This window comes from Dasypus novemcinctus, chromosome 8, assembly GCF_030445035.2.
Source record: "Dasypus novemcinctus isolate mDasNov1 chromosome 8, mDasNov1.1.hap2, whole genome shotgun sequence".
Classification (NCBI taxonomy): domain Eukaryota; kingdom Metazoa; phylum Chordata; class Mammalia; order Cingulata; family Dasypodidae; genus Dasypus; species Dasypus novemcinctus.
Genome location: NC_080680.1, coordinates 71,553,485 through 71,580,767, shown reverse-complemented (window position 1 = coordinate 71,580,767; position 27,283 = coordinate 71,553,485). Strand labels below are relative to the sequence as shown.

Genomic DNA, 27,283 nt, shown 5'->3' with positions numbered 1-27,283 from the left:
CTGGCAATTTTTTCATACATCATTGAAGAGCAGCATGACTTTTCTGTTATAGGAAATGTACAATGCAGAAACTAAAAATGCTGGAAATTAATTTGCAGTGATTTGGACAAGGGATGTGAATGTTATTCATGCTGTATCAAATTACCTGGTGATGTTTTCCTTCTGCTCCCAATTGCAGGAGATGACAGTCCAAAGGGCAATAAAGACTCTGGATTCAGCACTTGGCTGGGGTATCTTACCCTCATGGGAGAGGGGTTCCCGAGGGTGATATGAGAAGTATGTGCTGGAAAGAACAAGAAGTAATGTTTATTGAGCACTTGCTATGAGACAGGCACTGTGCCATTCCTGTTACATGCATCCTCTCATTGAATCCACATGGCCACCTTTTTTACTATTCACATTTTGTAGGTGAGGTAACTGAGAGTCAAAGGGGTTAGAAGGTTAGATGCAGGTCTGTCTCTGAAGCTCATGTTCTTAATCATTTTGGTGCAGTGCCTCCCTGTTATGTAGGTTTTTTGTGTTTTTTTTTTTGTTGTTTTATTTTTATAATCAGTGACTTTTAGTATAATCACAATGTTGTGCATTTATCATCATAAAAAATTTTAGAACAATTGCATAACTCCAGAAAGAGAAACTCTACACTTCCTAGCATTTACCTTTCAAGCCCTCTATCCTTCCCTAGTCTTACATAACCACTAATCTAATTTCATCTTTGTAAATAGATTTGTATTTATATTTTATACAAATGAAATCATACAATATGTAGTACTTTGTGTCTGGCTTCTTTCACTTATCATAATGTGTTTCTTTTGTCTGATATTAACATCTTGTAGTATTAAAATAGTTTTGTTCAGTTTCAAAGAAAAACAGTCTTATACATGCAATTTTAACCATATTTATATTTCACATGCGGTTTTATTAAGCTATTCAGTCCCATGTTATATTTTTTATCTTTCCTTTGAGTAATATGCATGACCTTAGACTTTCCCTTTAAACCACTGTCATACCTACATAATAACACTGCTAGTTAGAAACATTATGTCGTGCTTTCACCTTTTCTATTCATTTAGAAAGATGAACACATATCCTTTTTACCAGTTCTGCACAAGTTATCCCTCAGCTTTCCATCTTCTGATCTAATTCTATATTCTAGTGACCCTTATTAAGATTTTAACTCCATGATATTACACAAATATTTAGTTCATAGTAGTGTGATGATATAGTATTTGCCCTTTGGTGCCTGGCTTGCTTCACTCAACATTATGACTTCCAGGCTCATCCATGTTGTCATATGCTTTATGACTTAATTTCTTCTTGTAGCAGCATAATTTTCCATTGCCTGTATACACCACAGTTTATCTATTCATCAGGTGATGGACAGCTGGGTTGTTTCCATCTTTTGGCAATCATGAATAACGCCGCTATGAACATCAGTATGCAGATGTCTACATGTCACTGCTCTCAGTTCTTCAGAGTATATACCCAGTAGTGGTATTGCCAGGTCATGTGGCAAATCTATATTGAACTTTTTTAGGAACAGCCAAAGAGTTCTGCACAGTGGCTGTACCATTCTACATTCCCACCAACGGTGATTAAGTGTTCCTATCTGTCCACATCCTCTCCAACACTTATAGTTTTCTGTCTTTTTAATAGTGGCCATTCTAAAAGGTGTGAAATGAAATCTCATTGTAATTTTGATTTGCATTCCCCTAATTGCTAGTGAGGTTGAACACTTTTTCATGTGTTTTTTTTTCCATTTGTATTTCTTCTTTGGACAAATGTTTATTCAATTCTTTTGCCCATTTTTTAATCAGGTCATTTATCTGTTGTTTTTTTTTTAAGATTTATTTTTATTTATTTCTCTCCCATTCCCTGTCCCCGTCCCCCAATTGTCTGCTCTCTGTGTCCATTATCTGTATGTTCTGTGTCCGCTTGTATTCTTGTCAGCAGCACCCGGAATCTGTCTCTTTTTGTTGCATCATTTTGCTGCATCAGCTCTCTGTATATGCGGTGCCAGTCCTGGGCAGGCTGCACTTTTTTCGCGCTGGGTGGCTCTCCTTATGGGACACACTCCTTAGGCATGGGGCTCCCCTACACGGGGGACACCACTGTGTGGCACGGCACTCCTTGTGTGCATCAGCACTGCATGTGGGCCAGCTCATCACACAGGTCAGGAGGCCCTGGGTTTGCACCTTGGACCTCCCATGTGGTAGGCGGACATCCTATCCAATGGGCCAAATCTGCTTCCCTCATTTGTCTTTTTATTGTTTAGTTGTAGCATCTCTTTACATATCATGGATATTAAACCCTTATTGGATATGTGATTTCTAAATATTTTCTCCTATTGAGTTGGCTGCCTTTTCACCCTTTGACAAAGTCCTATGAGGTGCAAAAGTGTTTCATTTTGAAGAGGTCACATTTATCTATCTTTTCTTTTGTTCATGTATTTTGGTTGTTAAGTTCCTAGAAACCACCACCTACCACAAGGTCTTTAAGATGTTTCCCTACAATTTTTTGTAGTAGTTTTATGTTCCTGGCTTTTATGCTTAGGTCTTTGATCTGTTTTGAGTTGATTCTTGAATAAGGAGTGAGATATGGGTCCTCTTTCATTCTTTCAGTTAGGGATATCCAGTTCTCCCAGAACCGTTTGTTGAAGAGACTGTTTTGTCCCGTTAACCTGGACTTGGTAGGTTTGTTGAAAGCCAGTTGGCTGTAAAAGGTGAGGGTTTATATCTGGACTCTCAATTCTCTTCCACTGATCCATGTGTCTACCTTCAAGCAAATACCTTGTTGTTTTGACCACTGTAGCTTGGTAATATATTTCAAGGTCAGGCAGTGAAATTCCTCCCAAATTGTTCTTCTTTCAAGGATGCTTTTGGGTATTCAGGTGCACTTTCTCTTCCAAATGAATTTGGCAATTGCCTTTTCTATTTCTGTAAAGTAGGCTGTTGGATTTTGATTGGCATTGCATTGAATCTATAAATCAGTTTGGGTAAGAGTGACATCTACATTATGTTAGTCTTCCAAACCAAGAATACAGAATGTCTTTCCATTTGTTTAGGTCTTCACTAATTTCCTTTAGTATTGTTTTGTAGTTTTCTGCATATAAGTCCTATACTTCTTTGATTAAATGGATTCCTAGGTATTTTGAGTCTTTTTGTTGCTATTGTAAATGTAACTTTTCCATGATTTCCTCCTCAGATTGTTCAATACTAATGTACAGAAACATTACTGATTTTTTTAACAAATCAATTTTAATGAAGCATATTAATAAAACATAAATCCATCTGAAGTGTACAATCATTGATATGCGTTACCTGTTGATCTTGTATTCTGCCACTTTGCTGAACTCATTTATAGCTCAAGCAGCTTTGTCATAGACATTTCAGGATTTTCAAAATATAGGATAATGTCAGCTTCAAATAATGAGTTTTACCTCGTCTTTTCCTATTTGGATGCCTTTTTTTCCTTTTGCTTGTCTAATTCTACTAACTAGAACTTCTAGGATAATATTAAATAACACGTGGTGACAGAGGGGGTCCTTGTCTTCTTCCTGATCTTAGAGGGAAAGCTTTCAACCTTTCCACATTGAGACGATGTTGGCTATGGGTTTTTCATATATGTCCTTTATCATATTGAGGAATTTCCCTTCTATTTCTATCTTTTGAAGTAGTTTTATCAAGAAACAATGCTGGATTTTGTCGAATGCTTTTTTGACATTGATTGATATAATCATGTGCTTTTTCCTCCTTCAATTTGTTAATTTAGTCTATTACATTAATTGGCTTTCTTATGTTGAACCCCCCTTGCATAACAGGAAAAATCTAACTTGGTTGTGATGTATAAGCCTTCTGATATGCTGTTGGGTTCTATTTGCAAGCATTTTGTTTAGAATTTTTGCATCTATGTTCATTAGAGAGATTGAGCTGTAACTTTTTTTTTCTAATAGTGTCTTTATCTGGCTTTGGTATTAGGGTGATGTTGGTTTCATAAAATGTGTTGGACAATTTTCCCTCCTTTTCAATATTTTGGAAGAGTTTAAACAGGATTGTTAATTCTTCTCAAAATGCATGGTAGAATTCACTTGTGAAGCCATCTGGTCCTGGACTTTTCTCTGTTGGAAGATTTTTGATGACTGATTCAGTCTCTAAATGTGATTGGTTTGTTAAGATTTTGTATTTCTTGTAACATCATTGTAGGTTGTTTGTGTATTTCTAAGAATGTGTCCATTTCATCCAGGCTGTCTAGTGGTTGGCATATAGGTTTTCATAATATCCTCTTATGATCCTTTTTATTTCTGTGGGTCAGTCATAATTTTGCCTCTTTTGTATCTGATGTTATTTATTTGCATCCTCTCTCTTTTTTCCTTTTAGTCTAGCTAAGTGTTTGTCAAATTTGTTGATTTTCTGAAAGAAACAGCTTTTGGTTTTGTTGATTGTTTCTATTGTTTTTATTCTCAATTTCATTTATTTTTGCTCTAACCTTTATTTTTTCTTTCTTTCTCCTTGCTCTGGGAATGTTTTGTTATTCCTTTTCTAGTTTCTCCAGTTGTTCAATTACATCTTTGATTTTATCTATCTCTTCTTTTCTAATATAGATGTTTAGGGCTATAAATTTCCCTCTCAGCACTGCTTTTGATGTATCCCATAAGTTTTGGTAAGTGTGTTCTTGTTTCCATTCACTTCAATATATTTACTAATATCAATTCCAATTTCTTTTTTGACCCACTGATTATTTAGGAGTGTGTTGTTCAGTCTCCACACATTTGCACATTTACCTCTTTCCCATCTATTATTGATTTCCAATTTCATTCCATTATGATCTGAGAAGGTACTTTGTATAATTTCAGTCATTTTATATTTATGATGAGACTTGCCTTGTGCCCTAACATGTGGTCTATCCTGGAAAAAGATCCATGAGCACTTGAGAAGAATGTTTAACCTGCTGACTTTGGGTGCAGCATTCTGTATATGTCTTTTAGGTCTAGCTCATTTATCATATTGTTCAAATTCTGTTTCCTTGTGGATCTTCTGTGCAGTTGTTCTATCTAATGCTGTGAGTGGTGTGTTGAAGTTTCCAATTATTGTAGAAATGCCTATTTCTCCCTTCAGTTTTGCCAAAGTTAGCTTCATGTATGGGGTACTCTGTTTAGGTGTGCAAATAGTTATGACTGTTATTTCTTCCTGGTGGATTGTCCCTTATTACTATATAATGGCCTTTTGTATCTCTTATAAATTTTATGCATTTAAAGTCTGTTTTGTCTGCTATTAGTATAGCTACTCCTGCTCTTTTCTGATTACTATTTGCATGGAGTATCATTTTCCAACTTTTCAATTTTAGCTAGTTTGTTTCCCTGGGTCTAAGGTGAGTCTCTTGTAGGCAGCATATGGATGGCTCATTTTTAAAAATCCATTTGTTGGCCTATATATTTTGATTCGGGAGTGTAATCCAGTCACATTCAATGATGTTATTGTAAGTGCATTATTTACTTCCTCCATTTTGTTCTTTGATTTTCATATGCAATATCTTATTTTCATTTTTTTTCACTCTTTAGGTCGTCCTTTTGCTTATCTTTTCATCTATACTCTCCTCCAAGCCTCTCTCTCCTGTGTTTTTCTTTCAGGCTGTAAGCCTCCCTTTAATATTTCCTGCAAAGACAGATTGTTTTCTATGAATTCTTAGTTTATGTTTGTTTGTGAATATTGTAAACTCACCTTCATATTTGAAGGATAGTTTTGGTGCATAAAGAGTTTATGACTGGCACTATGTATCTTTCAGTGTCCTAATTGTATCATACCACTGTCTTCTCACCTCCATGGTTTCTGATGAGAAATCTGCACCAAGTTTTACTGGGTGTTCTTGTATGTGATGGTTTCCTTCTCCTTTGCTGCTCTCAGAATTTTCTCTTTATCTCTGATGTTTGACATTCTGAGTAGTATGTGTCCTGGAGTGTGTCTGTTCACATTTATTCTGATTGGGTTATGCTCTGCTTTTTGGACATGTAAGTTCATTTCTTTCATGAGAGTTGGGAAATTTTCAGGCATTATTTCCTCAAGTACTCTGTCTGCACCCTTTCCCTTCTCTTCTGTGTTGGAACTCTTATGACACATATGTTGTGTGTTTCATGTTATCATTCAACTCCCTGAGCCCCTGCTCATTTTTTCCCATCCTTTTCTCTCTCTGTGATTTCCTTTCTTCAATTTCAGCTGTTCTGTCTTTTGTATCACTTATTTTTTCTTCTCTCATTTTGAGTCTGCTGTTGCATGCCTCTAATGTGTGTGTCGTTTTTTTGTTTTTGTTTTTTTATCTTACCTATCATGTCTTTCATTCCCATGAGCTCTGTTACTTTTCTATTTGGGTTTTCAAATTCTTCTATGTGCTCACTCAATGTTTTCTTGATGTCATTTATCTCTTTAGCCATATAGTCTTTCAACTTATTAATTTGATTTTGGAAATATGTGTGAATCACATTGATTTTTAATCTCTAATCCTGTGTCTAATCTGGGACCTAGATATATTCCTTTGCTTGGGAAATTTCTTCCATTGTCTTAGCATGGCTTGTAATTTTTTATGATGTCTAGATGTCTGGCTGTGATTGTCATCTATGATATCTAGATGTCTTTCATAGTGATTTAGTTGTAGGAGGCTGTGTGTTACTGCTGTTCTTTGATTCTTGGTTCAACCTGTTCTGGGTCTTTAGGATTGTCCCTGTTAGATGCCCAAATCTGGTCTCTGGACCCAGTAATAGGTTGCACACCTACTTCCAGGGGATTTGGGGAGGGAGCCTATAGAGGACTGAAAAAAACCTCTCATTTAATTTCCTCATGTGCACTTCCTTAGTTTGCCAGCAGATGGTGGACTTTGGCAGTGTGTTCAATTCAGTGCCAAGAAGGCGTGTGTTTGCTGCATCAGGGACCAGATCAAAGTGATAGAGAATCCTGCCTGGAGGCTAAGAGCCTTGAAATTCAAGCTTCCTCAGATGCAGTTCTCCAACCTTGCTGGCAGCCCCTTCCCTTTTCCACTCCCCTCTGCATCCTTACCAACCAGTTCTGTTTAGTAGAAAGAGATTGGGATGGTTGGAGCTCTTTAGTCCTGTACCGGCTCCCAAGGCAAACAATGGCATGACTCCACCCAGCCTGGAAGGGCTAGTGGGACACAGGGGACCAAATTTGTGGGTCAAAAGCTGAGTCAGGGAAGCAGATATGGCTCAAGCGATTGAGATCCTGTCTATCACATGGGAAGTCCTGGGTTTAGTTCCTGGTGCCTCATAAAGAAGATAAGTAAGACAGTGAGCTGATGTGACAGGCTGTCATGATGGGCTGGTGCAACAAGGCTACACAAAAGATGATGCAACAAGAGACACAGGAGGAAAACATAATGAGAGACACAACAAAGCAGGGAGTGGAGGTGGCTCAAGTCATTCAGCGCCTCCCTCCCACATGAGTTCAGTTTCTGGTGCCTCCTAAAAGGAAGACTAGCTCACAATGAACAGACACAGCAAGTGCAAACAATGAGGGAGTGGGAAGAAACTAAAAAAAAAAAAAAAAAAGCTGAATCAGCCTTAGGCTGTGTCCCACTCTCCCCGCTTTCCTGAGGAGGTGAATTCCTGGGGTCCCCTTTGTACATAGCTACCAGCCCTGAGGCCTGAGAATTCAAAAGTGGGGGAAGGAGGTGGGGAAGGATGCCTGCACTTGCAATTGCAGCTTTTAACTCATAGTTTCGCTGTTGCAATTCTTTTCCTTCTCCCCACTCTCTTCTTGACAGTGTCCAGGCTTCCTGTGGTGTCCTAAACCCTAGAACATTTTTTCCCCCAGGCCATTTCTGCTTGTCCTCTAGCTATTTTTCTGGGAGAGAAGAGATTCTTGTGTCTTTCTAGTCCACTATCTTCCCAGAAGTCTGCAATGTGTTTTGAAGGTAAACCTAGCTCCTCTCTTTTCCCTAGAAGAGCTTGGAGGTGGGTTTCGTGAGTGTCCCATCTGAATTCCACAGATTTATTCCAGAGGGATCTATCTGGAGAGGACGTCCTGAAGCAGTTTAAAAGCTGATAACTTCACCTCTGACAAAAGCCCCTTTGTGACTTTTCTACTTATGAGGACACCCAGAACCCTGATGATCATGAGTCCTGGAATCAGTACCCCAGCCTTACTAGTTGCTGCATATTGGGCAAATCACAATCTCTCCAGCCTCATTACTTCATCTGTGCAATGGAATTGGTGAAAACCAAACTTGCACAAAGGTCAGGAATAGGCCAGTTGTTATCACTGCCATTATATCTGTCTTGTGAAACCTATAGGTCTAAAAAATATGAGATTGTGCTCTGGAATCAGAAACATGTATTCCCTTTGATAATGTGGCAAACAGCAGTCTCGGAAGGTATTTTATCCAACAACATTTTTTTTTCTCTTCTACTTGTTGCCTTTTGAGTTATTGTTTCTGGCATTGCTTTGGCAGCTCCTTCAGGTAATTTTTTCCCATTAGTAACTTTTAACAAAAGCCATTACATTTCTTTTTGTCTTTTATCTAGCATTTGGGATCCCAGCCCTTATCACTAACACTTGCCCCCCTACTGATTCGATTAACCTTGGTTCCTAGGGCACATCTTGCACTTCTCCACTTCCTGTATCTTTACTTTCATGCTTTATTCCATCTGAAACAAAATTTATACCTAGTTTCAACAATGTCCACCATCTTCGAATCTGGCTCCAATGCCATTTCTTCCCTATAGATCTCCTGAACTGTATCTATCCAGAATTAATCATTCCTGTCTCTATGCTCCACAGAAATTTGTTGCATGCCTCCTTCACTACCCTCCATTATCTTCTTTGACTTATGGCTATTTGTGGTACTGTACTTCCTTATTAGACTGGTAGAATCTTGTGGTAAGATCCAGGGTTGCCCACTGTTGCACGATAGTGGCAGAGGAGTGTGAGCATCCCAGCCATGGACTTGAGTCACCCTGCTGGCTTTAAATCCTGGCCACAGGATGTATTAGCTCTGTGACTGGGGGCAAGTTATTATACTTCAACTTTCTTTCTAATTTGTTTCCTCAACTGTGCTTACCTTACAAGTTTTTGTGAGAATTAATGAGATATCCCATTGCAAAATGCTTACAAAGTGCCTGGCATATTGTAGGTGCTTAATAAGTGTTAAGGGAAGCAGATGTGATTCAAGCAATTGAGCTCTCACCTACCACATGAGAGGTCCTGGGTTCGGTTTCTGGTACTTCCTAAAGAAGATGAGCAAGACAGTGAGCTGATGCAATGGGCTGGCTTGGTAAGCTGATGCAACAATATGATGATACAAGGTGGGAAACATAATGAGAGACACCACAAAGCAGGGAGTGGAGGTGGCTCAAGCAATTAGGCACCTCCCTCCCAGATGAGAGGTCCTAGGTTTGGTTCCCGTGCCTCCTAAAAGGAAGATGAGCACACAATGAACAGATATAGCAATCTGACCCTGCAAAGCAAAGATGTCCACCTCCCTATGTCTGGAACCTGTAAATATGTTACATTACATGACAAAGAAGAAGTAAGGTTAAAGATGAATTAAGGTTACTAATCAGCTGACTCCAAGATAGAGAGAAAATCCTAGGTGTGTCCAGCATAACCACAAGGGCCCTTAAAAATGGAAGAGATGGTCAGAGTGATGCAATGTAGGGCTCATCTCACAGTTGCTGCTTTTCAAGATGGAGAAAGGGAGCACAAGCCAATGAATTAGGGTAGCCTCTAGAACAGGGGTTATTAATAAGGGGTCCATGAGCATGAGCTTGAATTGAAATTTTTAAAAAAATCTACATTCTTGTGGGGGCATGTTGGTGTGGGTGTGATATATTTATTAAATAATACACAGTATACTGTGGACTTAGTAAGGGCTCTGTGTTTTTATTTGACTGGCAAAGGGGTCCAGTAACAAAAAAGGTTAAGAACCCCTGCTCTAGTAACTGGAAAAGGTAAAGAAGTAGATTCTCCCTTAGTGCGTCCATAAGGAACGTAGCCATGCCAACACCTTGAGTTTAGCCCAGTGAGACTTGTTTTGGACTTCTAAACTTCAAAACTGTAAGATAATAAATTCATGTTGTTTTAAGCTAGATTTATGGTAATTTGTCACAACAGCAATAGAAAACTAATACAGGCTATAAACAAAATAAGTAAAATGTACAGCATACCAGATGGTGATAAATTCTACAGAGAAGACTGGAGCAAGGAAGGGCCATAGGGAATGTCAGGTAGGAATAGTTGGAATCTTAAATAAGGGTGAAGGAGAGACGTCTAGTGACTTTTGAACAAAGAGCTGAAAGAGGTGAGGGAGAGTCAGCCATGAAATATCTGAGAGAAGTAATGCTGGCAGAGGGCACCGCAAGTATAAAGGCCCTGTGGTAGGAACATGCGTGGCAATGCTGGGAGCCAAAGAGGTCAGCATGGATGGAATGGAATTTGTGATGGGGAGAAGAGTAGATGAGGGCAGAGATAAAGGGGTACTGGTCTGTATGGGGCCCTCTTGCTCATTATAAGGATTTTGGTTTTATTCTAAGTAAGAATGGAAGCCAAAGGAGAATTTTGAGCAGTGGAATGACACGATGTGATGTGTAATTTAACAAGACCCATTGTCTGGGGAAGGTGGAGGGTTGGGAGTAGGGCGTCAAGAACGGAAGCAGGAAAACCAGTTAGGAGGCTATTATACTGTTATAGTAATCCAGGCAGGCAATGTATGTGGATTGGACCAGTTTGGTAACTGTGGACGTGGTGGAAAAGAGCTCTAATTTTGGATATCTTTGGAAGGTAAAACCAACAAAATTTTCTGACAGATGAGAGCTGGGGTAGGAAAGGAAAAAAGGAGAAAAGTGAAAGGTAATCAATTTCACAGTTAGGGCTGAGCAACTGGGAGGTGAAATGACTATTAACTAAGAGGGGGAAGACTGAAGTGGGAGCAAGTTTGAGGGGAGGAGCCCTTCAATTTGGGTGGAATTTTGATACCCACTTTCCCATTCTTTCCTTTCAGCTTGCTTTTCCAAAGAAGCAGTCACGTAAGGAATAGCCCATGGGAAACTGTATCTTGCTCTATTCATGACTGAACAAATTTGCTATATAATTCCTTGGTGGAGATCGGGTAAAAGCTGGATTGGAGAACAAGATGTAGCCCCAGAGGACCAAGGAAGGCTTTTAATGCCCCAGTTCTAGCAATTGAGAAAGGTTGCCTCTTTGGGGCAGATTCTGAAAGTTGAGCCATCCTGCTCCAGGTCACCTGGTCACAGACGGGTGGAGAAGCAGGATGACAAAGTGGGTGAGAGCTGGGGCACCATTCACCACACTGACCCATCCAGCAAAGAGTGAAGTTTCCCAGTCACCAGTTTTGCCATTGGGCAAGGGCTACTAAGGGGATGGGAGTACCACGAAGTTCTTTTCCTTCTAGGCAAAGCTGAAACTGGAGGACAGGCAGAGACAGCTCTGTTAATGCTTGTTGAATATAACTGAATGCCCTCTTAGCCCTGCCCCTGATCAGCACATCTGCACCCAGGAGGGCAAGCACAGTCTCCAAAGGGAGAGGCTGGATCTCAATGTTCTGCTTTAGTTTTTGAAACAAGAAACCTTACTTTTTTTCTCTTCTCGGGAGGACAGAATAGATCATCTAATGAGAAATCCTGGAGAGACAATAATCTCTTCTCAAGTAGGGACTAGTGAGTGAGAGAAAAGGGCTATTAAAGGAAGTCTGGAGTAACAAAGAGATATTTCCATCCTAATTGTTCTGATTGATGAAGAGCGGGGTCATTGCGATATGGAGGAAAGGACTTTTAAATGCAGTGACTGGGGTTTGGGTGTGTAAATATTGGAGTAGTTTGAGAATGAGATTGTTTTACTCAATGATTAAAAACACAACATTGCTTAGATTGCTTAGTAGCTGGGCTGATCGTATCTGGCAGTTTTTGCTCGTTTGAGCTTTATATTTACAATCTTCAAGATCTTTGCATTGCCCAAGTGACCCTAAATTAAGTGGAAACGTTTAATCCATTTATCTAACATTTTATTAGACAATGACTTTTTTAAACAAATCAATTTTGCTGATACATATTAATAAAGCATAAATCCATCCAAAGTGTACAATCAATGGTATTTGGTATAATCACATAGGACAATGACTATTTAATAAATATCTCTTGCAATTGCAGAGATGACTTGATGTTGGAAAAGATGTGTGTGATTTTAGAGGTTCTCATTTAGTAGTCACACAATCCTCTTTTGGGAGAGGATTGTTTTCTCCATTTATCCTAATTTCTACGTAAAATATTTCCATACTTCGTTAAAGTGTGTAGTGAGAAATGTAAATGCAGTACTTCCTCATTCCATAGTCTCAAACAATACACATTAAGATGCCATCTACGGGTTCTAAGAAGATGTGGGAGACCCAATTCTTTTTCTGTTAGCTTATAAATGATGATTTCTAGGAACTGGGGACTTTATTTTCTATATTTAGTTTACTCTTAAACTACTCCTGCCAGGTAGGTATTGCTATCCCCATGTTACAAAACCAAGGTTCAGAGATCATAGACCAAGATCACACGGGTAGAAAGTGGCAAACTGCGGGCTGAGCTTCAAAGTCCAAGTTCTTTCCATTACTTCCAGCCTGTTCTAGTAAATACACCAGAATGTCCGTGTATTTTGGCAGTCCGTGGCATTTTTCAAGTCAGAAAATCTTGGCGAAGGCAATTTCCATCTCGGTAGCTGCCCTGCCAGTAATCGTCGTGGACCCGGAACGCACCCTTTCTAATCCGATATCGTTCTCGCCGCACTGGCCAGTGGGTCGGTGTTCTTGCCGCAGGGCTGGAACCCGGGTCAACTTCCTCTTTCCTAGCTTTTCCCGTTGGGAATGTGACCCTTAAAGCCGCCGGACTTGTCAACCCGCGGAGCTGCGAATCAGCCGACGGCCGCCAGGGGGTTCCGTCTCGGCGCGCCCGCGTCAGGCCGGCCTGGGCCGGCGGCGCGGCGCGCAGGGTGCCTGTGGGGGCTTCTTCCAGCCGCGGCCGCTGCAGCAGGAGCCCCGCGCTCGCCCACCCGCCCGCCAGCCCGCCGGCCGGGACCGCGCGCCGACCCGGGAGCCCCCCGCTTGGATTACAGCGTTGCCCCTCCTGCCCCGCGGTCGCCCTCTTCCCCTCGCGCCGCCTCCAACTGGCCCCGCTAAGGGAGCCGACAGGGCCCGGGGCTGAAGGTAAAACCACGGTGAGTGAGGACCGGGTTCGAGCCGGGGGCGGCGGGTGGCGGTGCAGCTGCTCGCCGGGGTCGCTCCGGAGTGTCGGGGAGGGCGTCGAGGGGCAGAGGAGCGGCGCGCACCTGGAAGCGGGTGCACCAGGGGCGGGACGGGAAGACCCCTGTCCGCCGCGCGCCGCCAGCAGCCTTCCGGAGCTGCAGTCGACCGCAGACCCCTGCCTGCACCTTGGCTTCTGGCCGTCTCCTGGTGCCCCTGAAGGGTTCTGGGGCAGAAACGCGGGTACAGTCCCCACCCCTGAGCTCCGGGGCCTTGCTTTGAAAAGATAAAATCCTTCTTCTTTCCTTCGGGGTGCAAGTCTGTCCCCGAGCCCATTCCGAATCGCGGATGTCTACAGGGTGCGTTTTGGAGTCTGGGTGGCGGGAAGACAAACTTTTACGAAAGTGCGCCCTGAGTCAATGTTTGGACGACTTGATTTTAAGGGAAGAGGCTTGGCTCGAGGCCGCGAAAGAGAACCGCGCGCCGTCGGCCAGGTCGCCTCCGGGGTTGTTGATGCTTCCTGTAGGGACTGGGTGTGTAAAGAATGTACAAATCCAGCGGAACCCTTGGGCCAACAACTGTCAAACATCTGGAATCCCAGTCCCTCCCGTTCTCTACCCTGGGGACGAAGGTAAAAAACCCTTCGGCTTTCCTTTGATTGCTTCTTTCCGACTTTGGACCCTTCCCAAGAGGGTAAAGGACCGACCCCTGGCGCCCGACAAGTGCCCGAGACCCTCAGCTCCTCGGGGTCCTCGCTTGCGCCTCTTCTTGTCGGCGTCTCTTACGCCTTCCCCTCTGGGACCGCGCCGCCGAGATCGTGGCTTGTGGCCTTTTGTTTCTCCACGTTTCCCCTATTGTTTGCCTTTCCAACATCTGGCGGGGCTTGAGGAGGGGAGGAAGCCCCTCTGCTCCTCCCTCCCCTCCTCAGCCCCGCGCCAACCTCGGGGCCAGCCCTGGCTGGAGATCCCGGCTGCAGAGAGGCAGCCCCACCCGGGCCTTGGGGTTTGAGGGCGGGTGGAGGGAAAGTAGTTCCTTCCCCGCCCCCTCAGCTGCCTGTGGCCCAGGGCGCATTTTTCAGATCTTATCCCCGGCGCGCAGAAAAGTGCGCGGATCTGAGAGGAGTGCTGCTTTCCAGAGAGTGGAAGCAAGGTTCCGTCCCAATCTGGGGGGTCCTTTGGTGGATTCCAGCGGATTGCAATCTCCGGTTAAAGGCGTGCGGCTGGTCTGCTGCCAAGGCGGTGGGAGGGGGCAAGAACATCCCTGGCAGGCAAAAAGCCGAGGTTCTGGGGTCTGCACTTTTTCAAGGACGTGAGGACATGCAAGTCCCCATAAAGTGGCTGGGAATACAGTAATTTCGGAAGCCTATAGACTTTGCCTGGGAATAACGGTTGGGTGGTTCCCTCTGGAATGAACGTGGGGTTCTGACTTTAAGTAGGGCTCCAAGTTTAAATCCAGTTCCCCTTCCTTTTGGCATTGTAGGATAATCAGACCCTGAAAGACGTGGAGCGTTGTGGGGCAGCAGACGGCGGAGGACGCAGCGTGTACCGCGAGGGCAGGGCTCTCTCTTTCAGATGATTTAGGGACAGATGACTTGGGACCGACCTAAATTCCCCTATGGGTGTGCCTGTTAGTTATGCGTGGCCCTGTTTTGCCCCTTTCCCTCACAAGTTAGATGTTTACACATCGTGTGCATTCTTGGTGGGTGTGGATTACTTATTAAAGAACCAGGGCAAAAGCAAAGTAGTAACTGAAAAGGCAGGGTCCCCAGGAAATGCCCGGAGAACAACCTTGCCAGTGAGCAGAGGCTCCTCTTGGAGCCTATACTTAGCCATGCCTTGCAGTTGACCCCGCATTACCTACTTCTGCTGCGGGTTGCCCAATCAGTCCCTGTTTTAAGAACATTCAGTTACCCTAGACAACTCTTTTAATCTTCCAACTTTTGATTCTTCCCCCCGCCCAGGGGAGGGAGGAAGCTTCCCTCTGAACATTTGTGATCTCTGTACCCACTCAAATATAGCTCATTTTAAATGGAAGCTGTGTTCTTGATTCTGCAGAGTTCTAGGAGTTTTCCCTAGTTTAACCCAGCTTAATAGAACTTATGAACTTTCATTTAATAAAGAACAAATGACAACTGCTAAGTCAGGAATGTGGACACACAGACACTTTGTCCAGCAACTTCTGGATATTACCAGTGGGGCCAACAAAAGAAAAAAAGCAAATTATTTGAAGTATCAGAAGGCATTTTACAAATATTTTATTATGAAAATGATCTCCAAGGAAGGATTCCTTTGAAATTTAGAAGTAGAGAAGCAACAAGGACCTGGGTTGCTCAAGAAGTGCCCAAAGGTTTCCTTAACCAAGTGAAAGGACAGTCTTTGTCCCCATCTATCCCAGTGTGGAAAGCAGTAATTATAGTGGATGACTACCTTGTATAGTTTCTTTAATTTTAGAATTAAAAATAAATCTCCCAGAAATCATTGTAGAAAATTAGAAAACACAGAGAAGTGAAAAATGAAAATCTAATAAGTATTATGAACAAGGCTACAGTGAATAATCTGATTTAGTTTTTTCCTTAGAATAAGTTTCTACAGGTAAGATAGCTAGTTCAATTGTTTGATGCACTTTTTAGGATTTTTGCTATTTCCATATTGTCCTGTAGAAAACTCCCCAACATACACGAGTGTCTATTCTCCACACCCCACTCACACTTAGTGTTATCTTTTCCATTTCTGATAAACAGATGGGGGGAGTGTGTCATCTTGTCTTATTTTGCATTTCTTTAATTACAAGTCAGATTAAACATTTTTTGTCATGTTGTCTTTAAGTTCCTTTGTGATGTTGCCAGTTTACATCCTTACCTATTTTTCAGTAGGGGTGTACTTTTTCTTTTTGATTTGTGTTCTTTATAAAAGCATGCTGTCCTGACTTCCATTCTCACCTGTACAGCTGAACAATCTGTGTTGACTGAAAGTGCTCAGCTTTCTTGGCCAATTCTCTTCTCTCCTACTTAGGAAACATTTGGCAAAATTGCAACCATAAATTACTGAAATAACTGACATGATTCCAGTAGTTGTTATGGACACAATGGAAAGGCATTATGAGAGAGGTTCGTGGAACATGCCAAGTCTATATTTTCTACTTATCAGCTTGCATGTCCCAACTCCTTTTCACCTTATAGTACATTTTGCATTTGAAACAACTTTGTTGATTAAATGGATCACATTATCTTTATCATCTGATCCTTCTACTGATAACCAGTATAACATGATCCACAACTTGTTCTTTTATATATTTCTTCTAACTTTCTGACTGAAATTTTCCTTAGTTTTTTCCATAAGAAGGGCTCTTTGATTATATCACTTGAGCATTGCACTTGGTCTTGAATCTCAACAGTTTAGTAGCATGCTGTTAGCAATAGCAGGAGAGGTCTCCCAAGGGTTGAACCAGGTATGTTTCACTCTCTTTTGTTGGAGGGTACAGCCATAATTTCTGTGTTAATTCTTGTTGGAAGGTAGATGGTTCTGAAATGGAATAAGGGAAAGAAAGAGAAAATTCATTTCAACTAAGTGGTGAATTAACACAGATGAAGGACCACACATGAAATGTTAAGTCAGTAATCTAGGTAACCTGTGTACAAAGTAACTTTAAACATAAGATATTAAAGTGTCATATTATTCAGTAAGACGAGTTCACTTAACAGATGGAGAGTTTTTTGAAATAGGGGCAATTATGACTCCATATTTCTTTTCAGGTGCATGAAAACAACTAAAGGCAGGAAGTACACTTTTTTTTTGCAGCATCAGCAGCAGTTTTCATGCATTTAGATGTAGAAATCAAATCATATTCGTTAGGGATGAATATGGTTCTGCGTTAGAGTCATAGACTGTCAAAGATTAGAGGAGAGCTTTAATGGTCAGCTCATTTAATTGTCCAATCTTACCGTTATCATCACAATCTCAAATAATAAAATACCATCCTACTCACTTTGCCTCTTTCCAAACAAGCCAAACTGAGAAGCAAGTGGGCCAGACATAACAATCCTTTTTCCCCTGGGTAGAGAAAGGGAGAGTTTTTCCTCTACAGAGGTCATAAAATTTCTTTTAATGTGCAGAACTCGGATAGACTCAACAACCTTGGCAGAAAGCAGGTTAAGTCATCAAGGTACTATATTTTGCATCATTCTTTATTTTGTGTCCCCTAACTGTTGGCTTGGTGAACTTGAGATGTGATAGAGTAAAACACATACAAAATGGCAAAAGGAAAGGGGAAGAGAGAATAGAAGGAGAAGATGAGGAAGAATCTTATTCTTTTAAACTATTTTCAGGATTTTCTAACAAGACTCCACCCAGGGGATATTTGGTATCAACTCTCTTTAGAGAGGAGAACATGACAACTTTTGCAAAGTCAAGCTTCAGAGATAGCAAACATTTCATAAACTACCACCAGTCCAACTGAAGGCAGATTTGCACAAACACAATAATCCTTTAAAAATAAGTTAGAGGAGGAGGAGGAGAAAGAAATTTTGAAGAGGAACAGAGTTTAAATTCTAAAATATACCTTATTTCCCCTAGAGTAGTGCTGTGAATTTCTGAAAGTAGCAGAAACATCTTCTGATTTCCACTAGAACAATCTCCCAGGCACAGTGACTGTGTTTCTTATCTTTCAGAAACTTGTTTATCCTGTTGAAATATCTTCTCAGTTCTAGGTTGCTCAGCTGGGGAACTTTTGCTCTTGAGTACTTCATCTCATCCTCTTCCATTTGCTTCATGTCTTCATTTTCTTTCTCCTCATCCTCCAAACATTGTTCCACGTACTCTATTTGCCTATCAAGTCCAATCTGGATTTGTTTCAGGTGTTTTTCTTCCCAAGTGGAATTGAAGGTGTATTGACTGAAGATGTTGAAGGCCTGTGTGGACATTTCATAGAAGACCTCCTTGATGTCCCTTCTCACAGGCTGGGTGTTTGATAGAATCTCTTGGGGCAACTCAAAGGCTTCTGTTTCTCTTAGACATTTTAAAGGAAATGAATTGCTCATACTTCTCAAAACTCTCAGATTTTGCCAAGTTACTCTACTCAGGTGAACATTCAACAAGTCACAGTCCAGAGAGAGAATGCCAGTGATGAACAGATCCATAAGGCATGCAGGCCATAGACATTTTTGAATCATTTTAGGCTTGATGTTCATTAATTTTCCTGAGCTAAAACATCAGTGGAACCTAAGGTTAACCATGATATACATATTCCTTCGTGTGCCTTTTATACACCTGGAATTCAGTGGGAGGAGTTTTCTCATTTTCATTTTATGGTTCTCACGGTTGCAGCCCCTTTCTTTTGCCTCTGAGGCTTTATTCTACTTTGGGTGACTATACCGACTTTGGAAATGTTATCTTTTTTTTTTTTTTAATGAGCAAAGCATTATCATTGTGTTACCTTAGATGCCTTGATGATCCATCGTAGTATGATAGAATCATCATATTAAGACTTGTGTATTTCCAAAAAAACTGGAAGCTGTGACTCTATATACTCATCACTCACCCAATTCTGTTACCTAAGAGAGAGTGATCTGTCATAAAAGTATTTTTTTTTTGCATCTGGCCCTATAGCCAGACATCCTCCTTCATTGATCTTTTTTTTTCCCTGTTGTTTTTGTCATTGATTTTAATCATAGGCATCAACCAAACAACTATGATTTCTTGATTGCAAGGTCAATAACATAGTTTAGGTTTTTCCAATCTTGTTAAATTAAGCTTCTATATTTGGATGTTTTCAATTTTTTTTTTCTGGGTCTCAGAAAAGATGAACAAGACAGAGTTTGGTCAATTTATAATGGCATTTATCAAATAGAAGATTAAGCCGTTTTTGTTTTCTGATACGATCAGAAAACGATAATACTCTCCATCAGTCCTTTCTTTTAGTTAAAAGTGAACAAACCAGTGCTTCCCATCCCTACCTAGCATCTCACATACCTCTGATATCTTCCTATCCCTACCTAGCATCTCACATACCTCTGATATCTTTCTTAGAAGTCCTCCAGGGGTTGTATATTTGGGAATAATTTTGTTTCATTTACTTCCCTCTTGTGGTATCATACATTTCTGTTCTTTTTGATACAGCTTAGACAGTATTTTCAAACTTGTGCTTGGCTATCTTTCCTTCTCGCTCGGTGGTTCTAGACTCTGTAAAGATTTTTGTTTGTTCCTGTGTTAATGTTGTTTTCCACTGAAGGCACTTATGAGTAGGTAGTCAGTTTTAGCCAAGCTAATTCACTTTTTAAAAAAAAGATTTATTTTATTTATTTCTCTCCACCCCGCCCCCGGTTGTTTGTGCTTGCTGTCTGCTCTCTGTGTCCATTTTGCTGTGTGCTCTCTGTGTCTGCTTGTCTTCTCATCTTCTCTTTAGGAGGCACCAGGAACCGATCCTGGGACCTCTGATGGGAGAGAGGCACTCAATTGCTTGTGCCACCTCAGCTCCCTCGTTTGTTGTGTGTCTCATTGTCTCTCCTCTTTGTCTCTTTTGTTGCACCAGCTCACTGTTCAGGTCAGCTCACCTTCACCAGGAGGCCCCAGGAAACAAACCTGGGACGGGACATCTTATATGGTAAATGGAAGCCCAATTGCTCCAGCCACATCAGCTTCCCTAATTCACATTTGAAACAATGCTACTGTGCTAATGATGGCTATTCAACATTGATGGCTTTCACTTTGCCCAAATAACCTTCCCCTGCTTATGTTCCAGGCAAATGGATTCCTTTCTCTAGGAATGTGATAAAGAAGTAAAAAGTGATATCATTAAATATAACTAGCTTATTTTATCATTTAAAAGAAAAAGAAATACATTAATTTTCAATAAAGCCATTTTAGAATGATAAGTAACCATGTGCCACAAATATGGCAGACTTTGATTGGAAATTTGGCATAAGAAATTCTTGTCTAAATCAGTTGACTGCACCAAAGCTGATTGTGTACAGTGAGGTTCCTAAAAATTTTGGCTTTTTGGACTGGTTCGCTATGAAGAAATTTATTACACATATTACACTATATACTCTTTCTATGTAAAATTTAATTTTACAGACAGATTCTTGGGGTGACCAAATTTGAAAGATAGTAAGGAAAATGGGCCTTTTCATATACTTGAATAGGATTTAAATTGACACAACTTTTGTAGAGAGCAAAATGGCCATATTCATCAAATGCCTTGAAAATGTACATGATTTCTGATTCAGAAATTCTGCCTCTAGAAATATATCCCCAATAAATAATGGTGGTTGTACTTAAAGACTTAGTTGTCAATAAGTTTATAACAGTAGAAAACTGTGAACAATTTAAATGTTCATCAGTAGGGGTTTGGTTAAGTAAGTTATCAGTAGAAACCTGCTGTGCAAGCATTAAAAATAATGTTGTGGGGAGTGGATGTGGCTCAGGCAGTTGAGTGCCTGCCATCCACATGGGAGGTCCTGGGTTTGGTTCCCTGTGCTTCCTAAAAACAAAAAAATAAGCAACAAGCAAACAAACAAAAAATCAACTCAGGGGAGCTGATGTGGCTCAGTGGTTGTGCACCGGCTTCCCACTTACAAGGTCCCTGGGTTCAAACCTGGTACCTCAAAAAAAAAAGTTTGGTTTTTTTTTTTTAAAGATTTTTTAAAAATTAATTTCTCTCCCCGCCCCACCCCCAGTTGTCTGCTCTCTGTGTCCATTTGCTGTGTGTTCTTCTGTGTCCGCTTGTATTCTTGTCAGCGGCATCAGGAATCTGTGTCTCTTTTTGTTGCGTCATCTTGCTGCGTCAGCTCTCCATGTGTGTGGCACCACTCCCGGGCAGGCTGCGCTTTTGTCGTGCTGGGCGGCTCTCCTTATGGGGTGCGCTCCTTGCACATGGGGCTCCCTTACGGGGGGGACACCCCTGTGTGGCAGGGCACTCCTTGCGCACATCAGCACTGTGCATGGACCAGCTCACCACATGGGTCACATGGCCCTGGGTTTGAACCCTGGACCTCCAGTGTGGTAGAAGGACACTCTATTAGTTGAGCCAAATCCGCTTCCCACCCCCCACCCCCAAAAATGTTATGGGAGTATATTTCATTACTTGGGTTAGTATACTTTGTAGATTAAAAATAAAGTAGCATAGTAGTATGTAAAATCTGACACCATTTTATTAAATATAGATATATACATACATGTACAGAAAAACTAGTACTATATATGCTAAAATATTGTCATTTTCTCAGACTGGAAAAATAATGGGTGATTTTTATTTTTTATTTATCTAGATTTTCTAAATTTTCTGTAGTCAGCAAGTATTTCTTATTAATTAAGGCAAAGCTATTTTTAAAGGAAGAGAGATTTGAAAAGAATAGTTATAATACTTGTTTTACTTAAACATTTCCACTCTAGGGTATTTCAAAAGGAAATGTGAATTTTCCCTAAGACTCAGTTCCAATTCAGTTAATATGAACGACAGTGTATACGGGAGTTCAATGTATTATCCTTGCAACTTTTCTGTAAGTTTCATTTTTTTTGTATATGTATGTGTGTATCAGTACTTCTCTCCCTCCCCTCCAGCCAGGCTCAGCTACTAGAAACCAAAATGTACAACACCTCTGAGGACCAACCCTTCCTCTTACGTACTTTAAATAACTTGTGCTATCTAAAACTTCTTGAACCATCCCAGTTAGAAATGGTTGCTCCTCTTTTGGGCTTTACTATGCTTATCTCCCTTAATTATGGCTTTCGTTTAGAGATAACTGTAAGTTTTGATCTCCCAGTTTTGTGCTCTCCTTCCTCAGGGTGCCTGGCATGTCTTGCACTTGTTGGAGGCAGTTTACTGCACCAACCTGAGCTAAGAGATTGTTCAGTGCATTGCTATGCTGAGAGTCTCTGCTCATAGGCCCTAGAAGGAGCTGTAGATCTGTTGTTTGTCACCCACCTTGAAGTTCCCTGAATTTTCTGCCATGCCCAGTTTTGTCATTTTAACTACCTCCTTCTTCAATTTCCTCCCTCTGTCATTCCAGGTCATATCCTCATTTATTAAAATTTTGTTTTTAGGTTCTACCAGGTGCCAATCCCTGGGCTAGGTCCTAAAGAAAAAGGAATAGGGTATATTTCCTGATCTCAAGGAGTCCATGGTGAAAAAAGCAGGCATGGTCTGAGTGGTTTTGGTAGCAGGAGTAATCCTTAGGGCTTTCCTATAACATCTACCTCATTCTCCATTTGTTGTAAATTTTAATTGATGTTGGCAATAATCATTGCAAAGGTAGAAAGAAACATGGTTGGCATGTCTTCTTGGCCCTCTTCCACTATTAAGGTTGCTAGATTTAGCAAATAAAAATACAAAATGCCCAAGCAATATTTGGGACATACTTACCCTAGAAAAGTGTTCATTGTTTATTTGAAATTCAAATTTCACTAGGAGTCCTATATTTTATCTGGCAACTCTGTCCACCATGCACGCTCCCACTGGCCTCTCAGAACAGAGCTCAGACATAATGCTCTCTGCAGAAAGCCTTCCTTCTGCTACCTCTCCACCTTTTACAGCCTTCAGTTGTATTTCGTTGCATTCAGTTTCGTTTCTCTGTGCTTGCTTTACTTGTGTATACCCTGAAGAGGATACACTCTGAAACAAAAATAGTACACATGCTCATGTGTTCATTCACACATAATTCCTCTAATTAGAAACATTATTGAATGATCAGTCATTGGCTATGCCTCTGTTCTTTTAAAAGCCTTGCTGTCAGAATGTATCTCAGTGTTTAGTTGGAAACTTGGAAACAATGACAGTGCAAGGAAGCCCTTGTATCTTTACATTTGTCTGTCACAACTGCCCAGTCACTTGTGAGTGGGATATACATTGATATGGCTTCCATGTTGTTTCCATTATATCCACTGATTTCCTTAGCATGTGTTGGGCTCGTTTATATGTGGTCAGGCTTTCCTCAGAGGGAAAGCAATGTAGTGGGGACTTCCCTGTTGTCCACAGAACTGTGTGAAGTCCATGTGGAATATAAAGTTAACAGTAACGGACAAGACACAATTTGTTTGACAAAATGGAGATGAGCCATTTCAGTCTAGACAAAATAGGTTGTGATTCAGCTGAGGGTCATTCAGCATCTGCTGCTAAGATTTATTGCTCTCCTTGAGAAGGCAAGTTTCCAACTGGGGTAAGAGTAACATGTTGATCATCCATGTTTACTCAGTACATGAACGTAAGTCATTCCATTTGTGGAGTCAGAATGTGATGGCAATTTTGATTTTTGAGCCCAGCAGAGAAGCCAGGGATGGGAAGCCTTGCATCCATGCCTAGCAGTACTTCCTCCAGGTCATGTGGACAACAGTCATGCAAAGTTGTGTGCAGTTATTTTAGTCCTGTACCAACCCTATGTGCTCCATCAACTTGGCGTTTCACTCATTTAACTAAATCCTGCATCGGGGTCCAACCTCTTCCATGGTCCTCTGGTTCCTTCTTGGTCATTCTTCTTCTAATGATGGATTTATTGTAGAAATTTAACATAATTGCACAAGTATTTCATGGATATGTCCACACCATCAATATCTGAATATTTCAGATAAAGTGAAAGATTTGCTTGACAACTCCGTCTTACCTTATCCCACTCTCCTTCCCTGTAGTAAATGCAGTTATCAGTTTGGTATGTGCCCTTCTTTGATATCTGTCTCCCCTTTAAACACTGAGTTCTGTGAGGGCAGGTGCAACAACTGGTTTGTTTGCTGCTCTCCGAATGCCTAGCTGGACCCACAGAGATTCAGGGAGACTTCCATAGGATAGGGATGGAAGTGAGGGTACTTATATATGTATATATATATATATTTTTTTTTTTTTAAGATTTTTTTTTTCAGAGATTTATTTATTTATCCCCCCACACCCCCATTGTCTGCTCTTTGTGTCCATTTGCTGTGTGTTCTCCTGTGTCTGCTTATATTCTCATTAGGTGGCTCAGGAACCCCTCCTGGGACCTTCTGGGTAAGAGAGAGGCAATCTTTCTCTTGCCCAATCTCAGCTCCCTGTTCTGCTACTTCTCATTGTCTCTCCTCTGTGTCTCTTGTTGTGTCATCTTGGTGTGCCAGCTTCTCCACGTCGGCTGGCTCTCCTGTGCGGGGCAACATTCCTATATGGGGTGGCACTCCTGCATGGGCCAGCACTCCATGTGGGGCAGCTTGCCATGCAGGCCAGCTTGCTTTCATCAGTAGGCCCTGGGCATCGAACCCTGGACCCTCCGTATGGTAGACGGGAGCCCAACTGCTTGAGCCACATCCATTCCCCTGTATATTTTTTTGATTGCCAAAACAGGATTACAAAAGTTGTGATATGCTTTGAAGTTCAGTCTTGTAAGTGTATCTCTGTGACTATATATATGACATAATTTGAAGATAATATAAAGAATCTACATGGTAACCCTTCTTGAATGTGAGGCCAAGGATAAATGGCCCACCAGACCTGGTCCATCCATAGTGCCTCTGGTATATAGTAGGTGCTCAGTAAGTCTTTGTTGGATGACTGAAGTAAGGTTTTTTAAAAAAGATTTATTTAATTTATTTATTTCTCCCCACCCCCTTGTTGTTTGCACTTGTTGTGTCTGTTCATCTTCCTTGTTTCTTTAGGAGGTACCTGGAGCCAAACCGGGGTCCTCTGATGTGGGAGGGGGGTGCCTAATCTCTTGAGCCACCTCCACTCTCTGCTTTGTTGTGTCTCTCATTACGTTTTTCCTCCCTGCATCTCTTATTGTATGAAATAAGATTTTGAAGCCATGTCTCAACAACATGGAAGTTATTTCATGGTTTAGGTCTTTTGGTATAGAGATTTGGGGAGGACAAAGTCAGGTGTGGGGGAAAATTTGGGAGTTCATAGAATGGCAGATGGTAGCTCAGACATCCATTTCATGTCCTACACTAATTCTGTTGGAATTCCCATGCTGGTTAGCTCATGGGCACTTTTGTAGCTCTACTCTAATGATATAACACAGTTTTGTATTGTTTGGTTGATTTGTGTCTTCCATACTAGACATGTATCTTATTCATTTTGTATCCATGGCACCTCTTACATGGAAATGCTAAACATTTGTTGAATAAAATACCTCCATATGATTTCTTAGTGTTTTTGAGTATGATTGGGTATTAACTATTAGGGCAAAAGGTAAAATTGCTGAGAGATTCCAGGACAATTCTCCTCCCACCCCGTATTGCCACCTCTTTCTACTAGGTACTCCAAGTAGCTGTCATTTTATCAGAGCACCCTTAGGGAGGCTCTTTGGACAAATGACACTCAGTTCTGTTTTACAGCACTACTGCAGATTATGCACTTAGTAACTTCCTACAAGGGAATAATTTGTGCTTTTAGAAAAAGATTCCTGATAAAAAGAAATTTAACATGGTGGCATAAGTATTTAAATAAATATGCACCTTCAATAAAACTTACTCCCTGTTTTGGGATTACTGGAACATTCTCCACATCTCTATCCTTGTTCTACTGTTAGTTTCTTTAAATCCTTTGAAATTCTAATGGGACTTTCACTTCTGATGGTGTAGTAAGACTGTCAGGTGGTGGCAATGAAAGATTATCACCCAGCAGGATAAACTATCCCTTTACACGCTGAATAGCTGTGGATTTCTTCCTAGACTATATCCAGGAGTACCCGTAATCTGGGAAGAAATGACATGAGTAGAATAGGAGGTGGACAGAAATGTCCTCTTGTCTTGAATAAATATTTTAAAAGGAGATGGAGTTGCACAGATGAGCAGTGTCTTCTTTTAGTTACTATCAGCTTGCATGTGGTCATAAGATTTCCTGACAAAGAAAGCCATTATTATAGAATGAATTTAAGTGGGTTTTTACTAGACTCACAGTCTAGAGGCTTCCCATGCCCCAAATTTTAGAGTTTCTTTGTGGGAATGGTATCTGGGAATAATCTAGAAGGCCCAGGGAAAGTGAGGGAGGAGTCTTTTTATTCCTGCCTATACCCATTACCCCTAGGTAGCACAGACTTTAAATCATAGAATTTAGGGTTCAAAGGATCCTTAGAGATAAATCACTGGGGTGGGGCCAGAGGGTTGAAGTGACTTGCCCAAGGTCACAGTGTTATCTGGGGGGCAGAAATGAGCTATGACCCAGGTCTCCTGACCTCAACACAATGTAACGTTTATTTATTTATTTATATATATATATTTAAAGATACTTACCCTTGTTTCCACCCAGAAGAGGAGCCCAACAGCAGCCAAGAGATAAGGGATTCTGGAGGCCCAAACTATCCCTTCTTCTAGGCCAAGCATGCCATACTCAAACTCTTCTCATATTTTGCAAATGATTTTGTGGGGGAAGACTTTAGCAAAGGAGAAAAATTGGAGTTATATCTATTACCTCTAATATTTCTACACAGTTATATAGAATTTTACAAATAAAGTTTCTTTGGTTTCTCAGATTCCTAGGTCATCTGAAGTCTAAAGTGATTGCCCTAGGAAAGTGGCTTACAGTGGGTTTTTGAGAGATGCTAGACTTTCCCCTATGTCTGAAATTGATTTATTTATAGATTGATTTCCTGCTTATTTTCCTTGATTGCCGCGGTATCCCTAGTGTTTAGCACATAGCAGGAATTCGATAAATATTTATTGGACAAATAGGGTGTGTTTTAGTTATTTTACCTTATGAATATATTTTAATTTAAATTGAATTTCAGCTCATTTCAACAACTCTACGTCTTGGTGGAACTGTGTAACCTTGAGCAAATCACTTTTTTCTGTCTCACTTGTAAATAGACAAAATAAGAGTATCTACCTCAAAGGATGATTGTGGAGATGTAACGTGCTGAGAAATGTGTCTGGTACATAAAAAGTGATCAATAAATGACAGTTTTGTTATCATTATCATTATTATGATCATTATTATCATTATTATCATTATCATTATTATTATGTGCCAACAGTGTTAGACGCAATGCTAAATTCCAGAAATATAAGGGAATATTAGCAACAATACTCCTGAGTCAGTCAATATCATCAGCTGGCTATTGTTTTTAAGTATTCTTTGATAACAACTTACATAGCTATTA

The 27,283-nt window shown here is 40.9% G+C and overlaps 2 protein-coding genes across 4 annotated transcripts in view; one reads left to right on the top strand and one right to left on the bottom strand.

Annotated features, from left to right (window-relative positions):
- Positions 1-12,854: 12,854 nt before the first annotated feature.
- MOB3B (MOB kinase activator 3B) overlaps positions 12,855-27,283 on the top strand; it is a 278,921-nt gene continuing 264,492 nt past the window's right edge. The window contains exon 1 of one of the 3 annotated variants that reach the window (XM_058301955.1): positions 12,855-13,211. The gene's annotated coding sequence lies outside the window, so the exon portion shown is untranslated. Of the gene's footprint in view, positions 13,212-13,581; positions 13,868-27,283 lie in introns of those variants that run through there. The other 2 variants (XM_058301953.2, XM_058301956.2) reach the window with 2 other exon arrangements.
- IFNK (interferon kappa) lies at positions 17,804-18,421 on the bottom strand. Its single transcript, XM_004482006.1, has one exon. It carries the CDS (start codon positions 18,419-18,421, stop codon positions 17,804-17,806), a length of 618 nt encoding a protein of 205 aa, XP_004482063.1.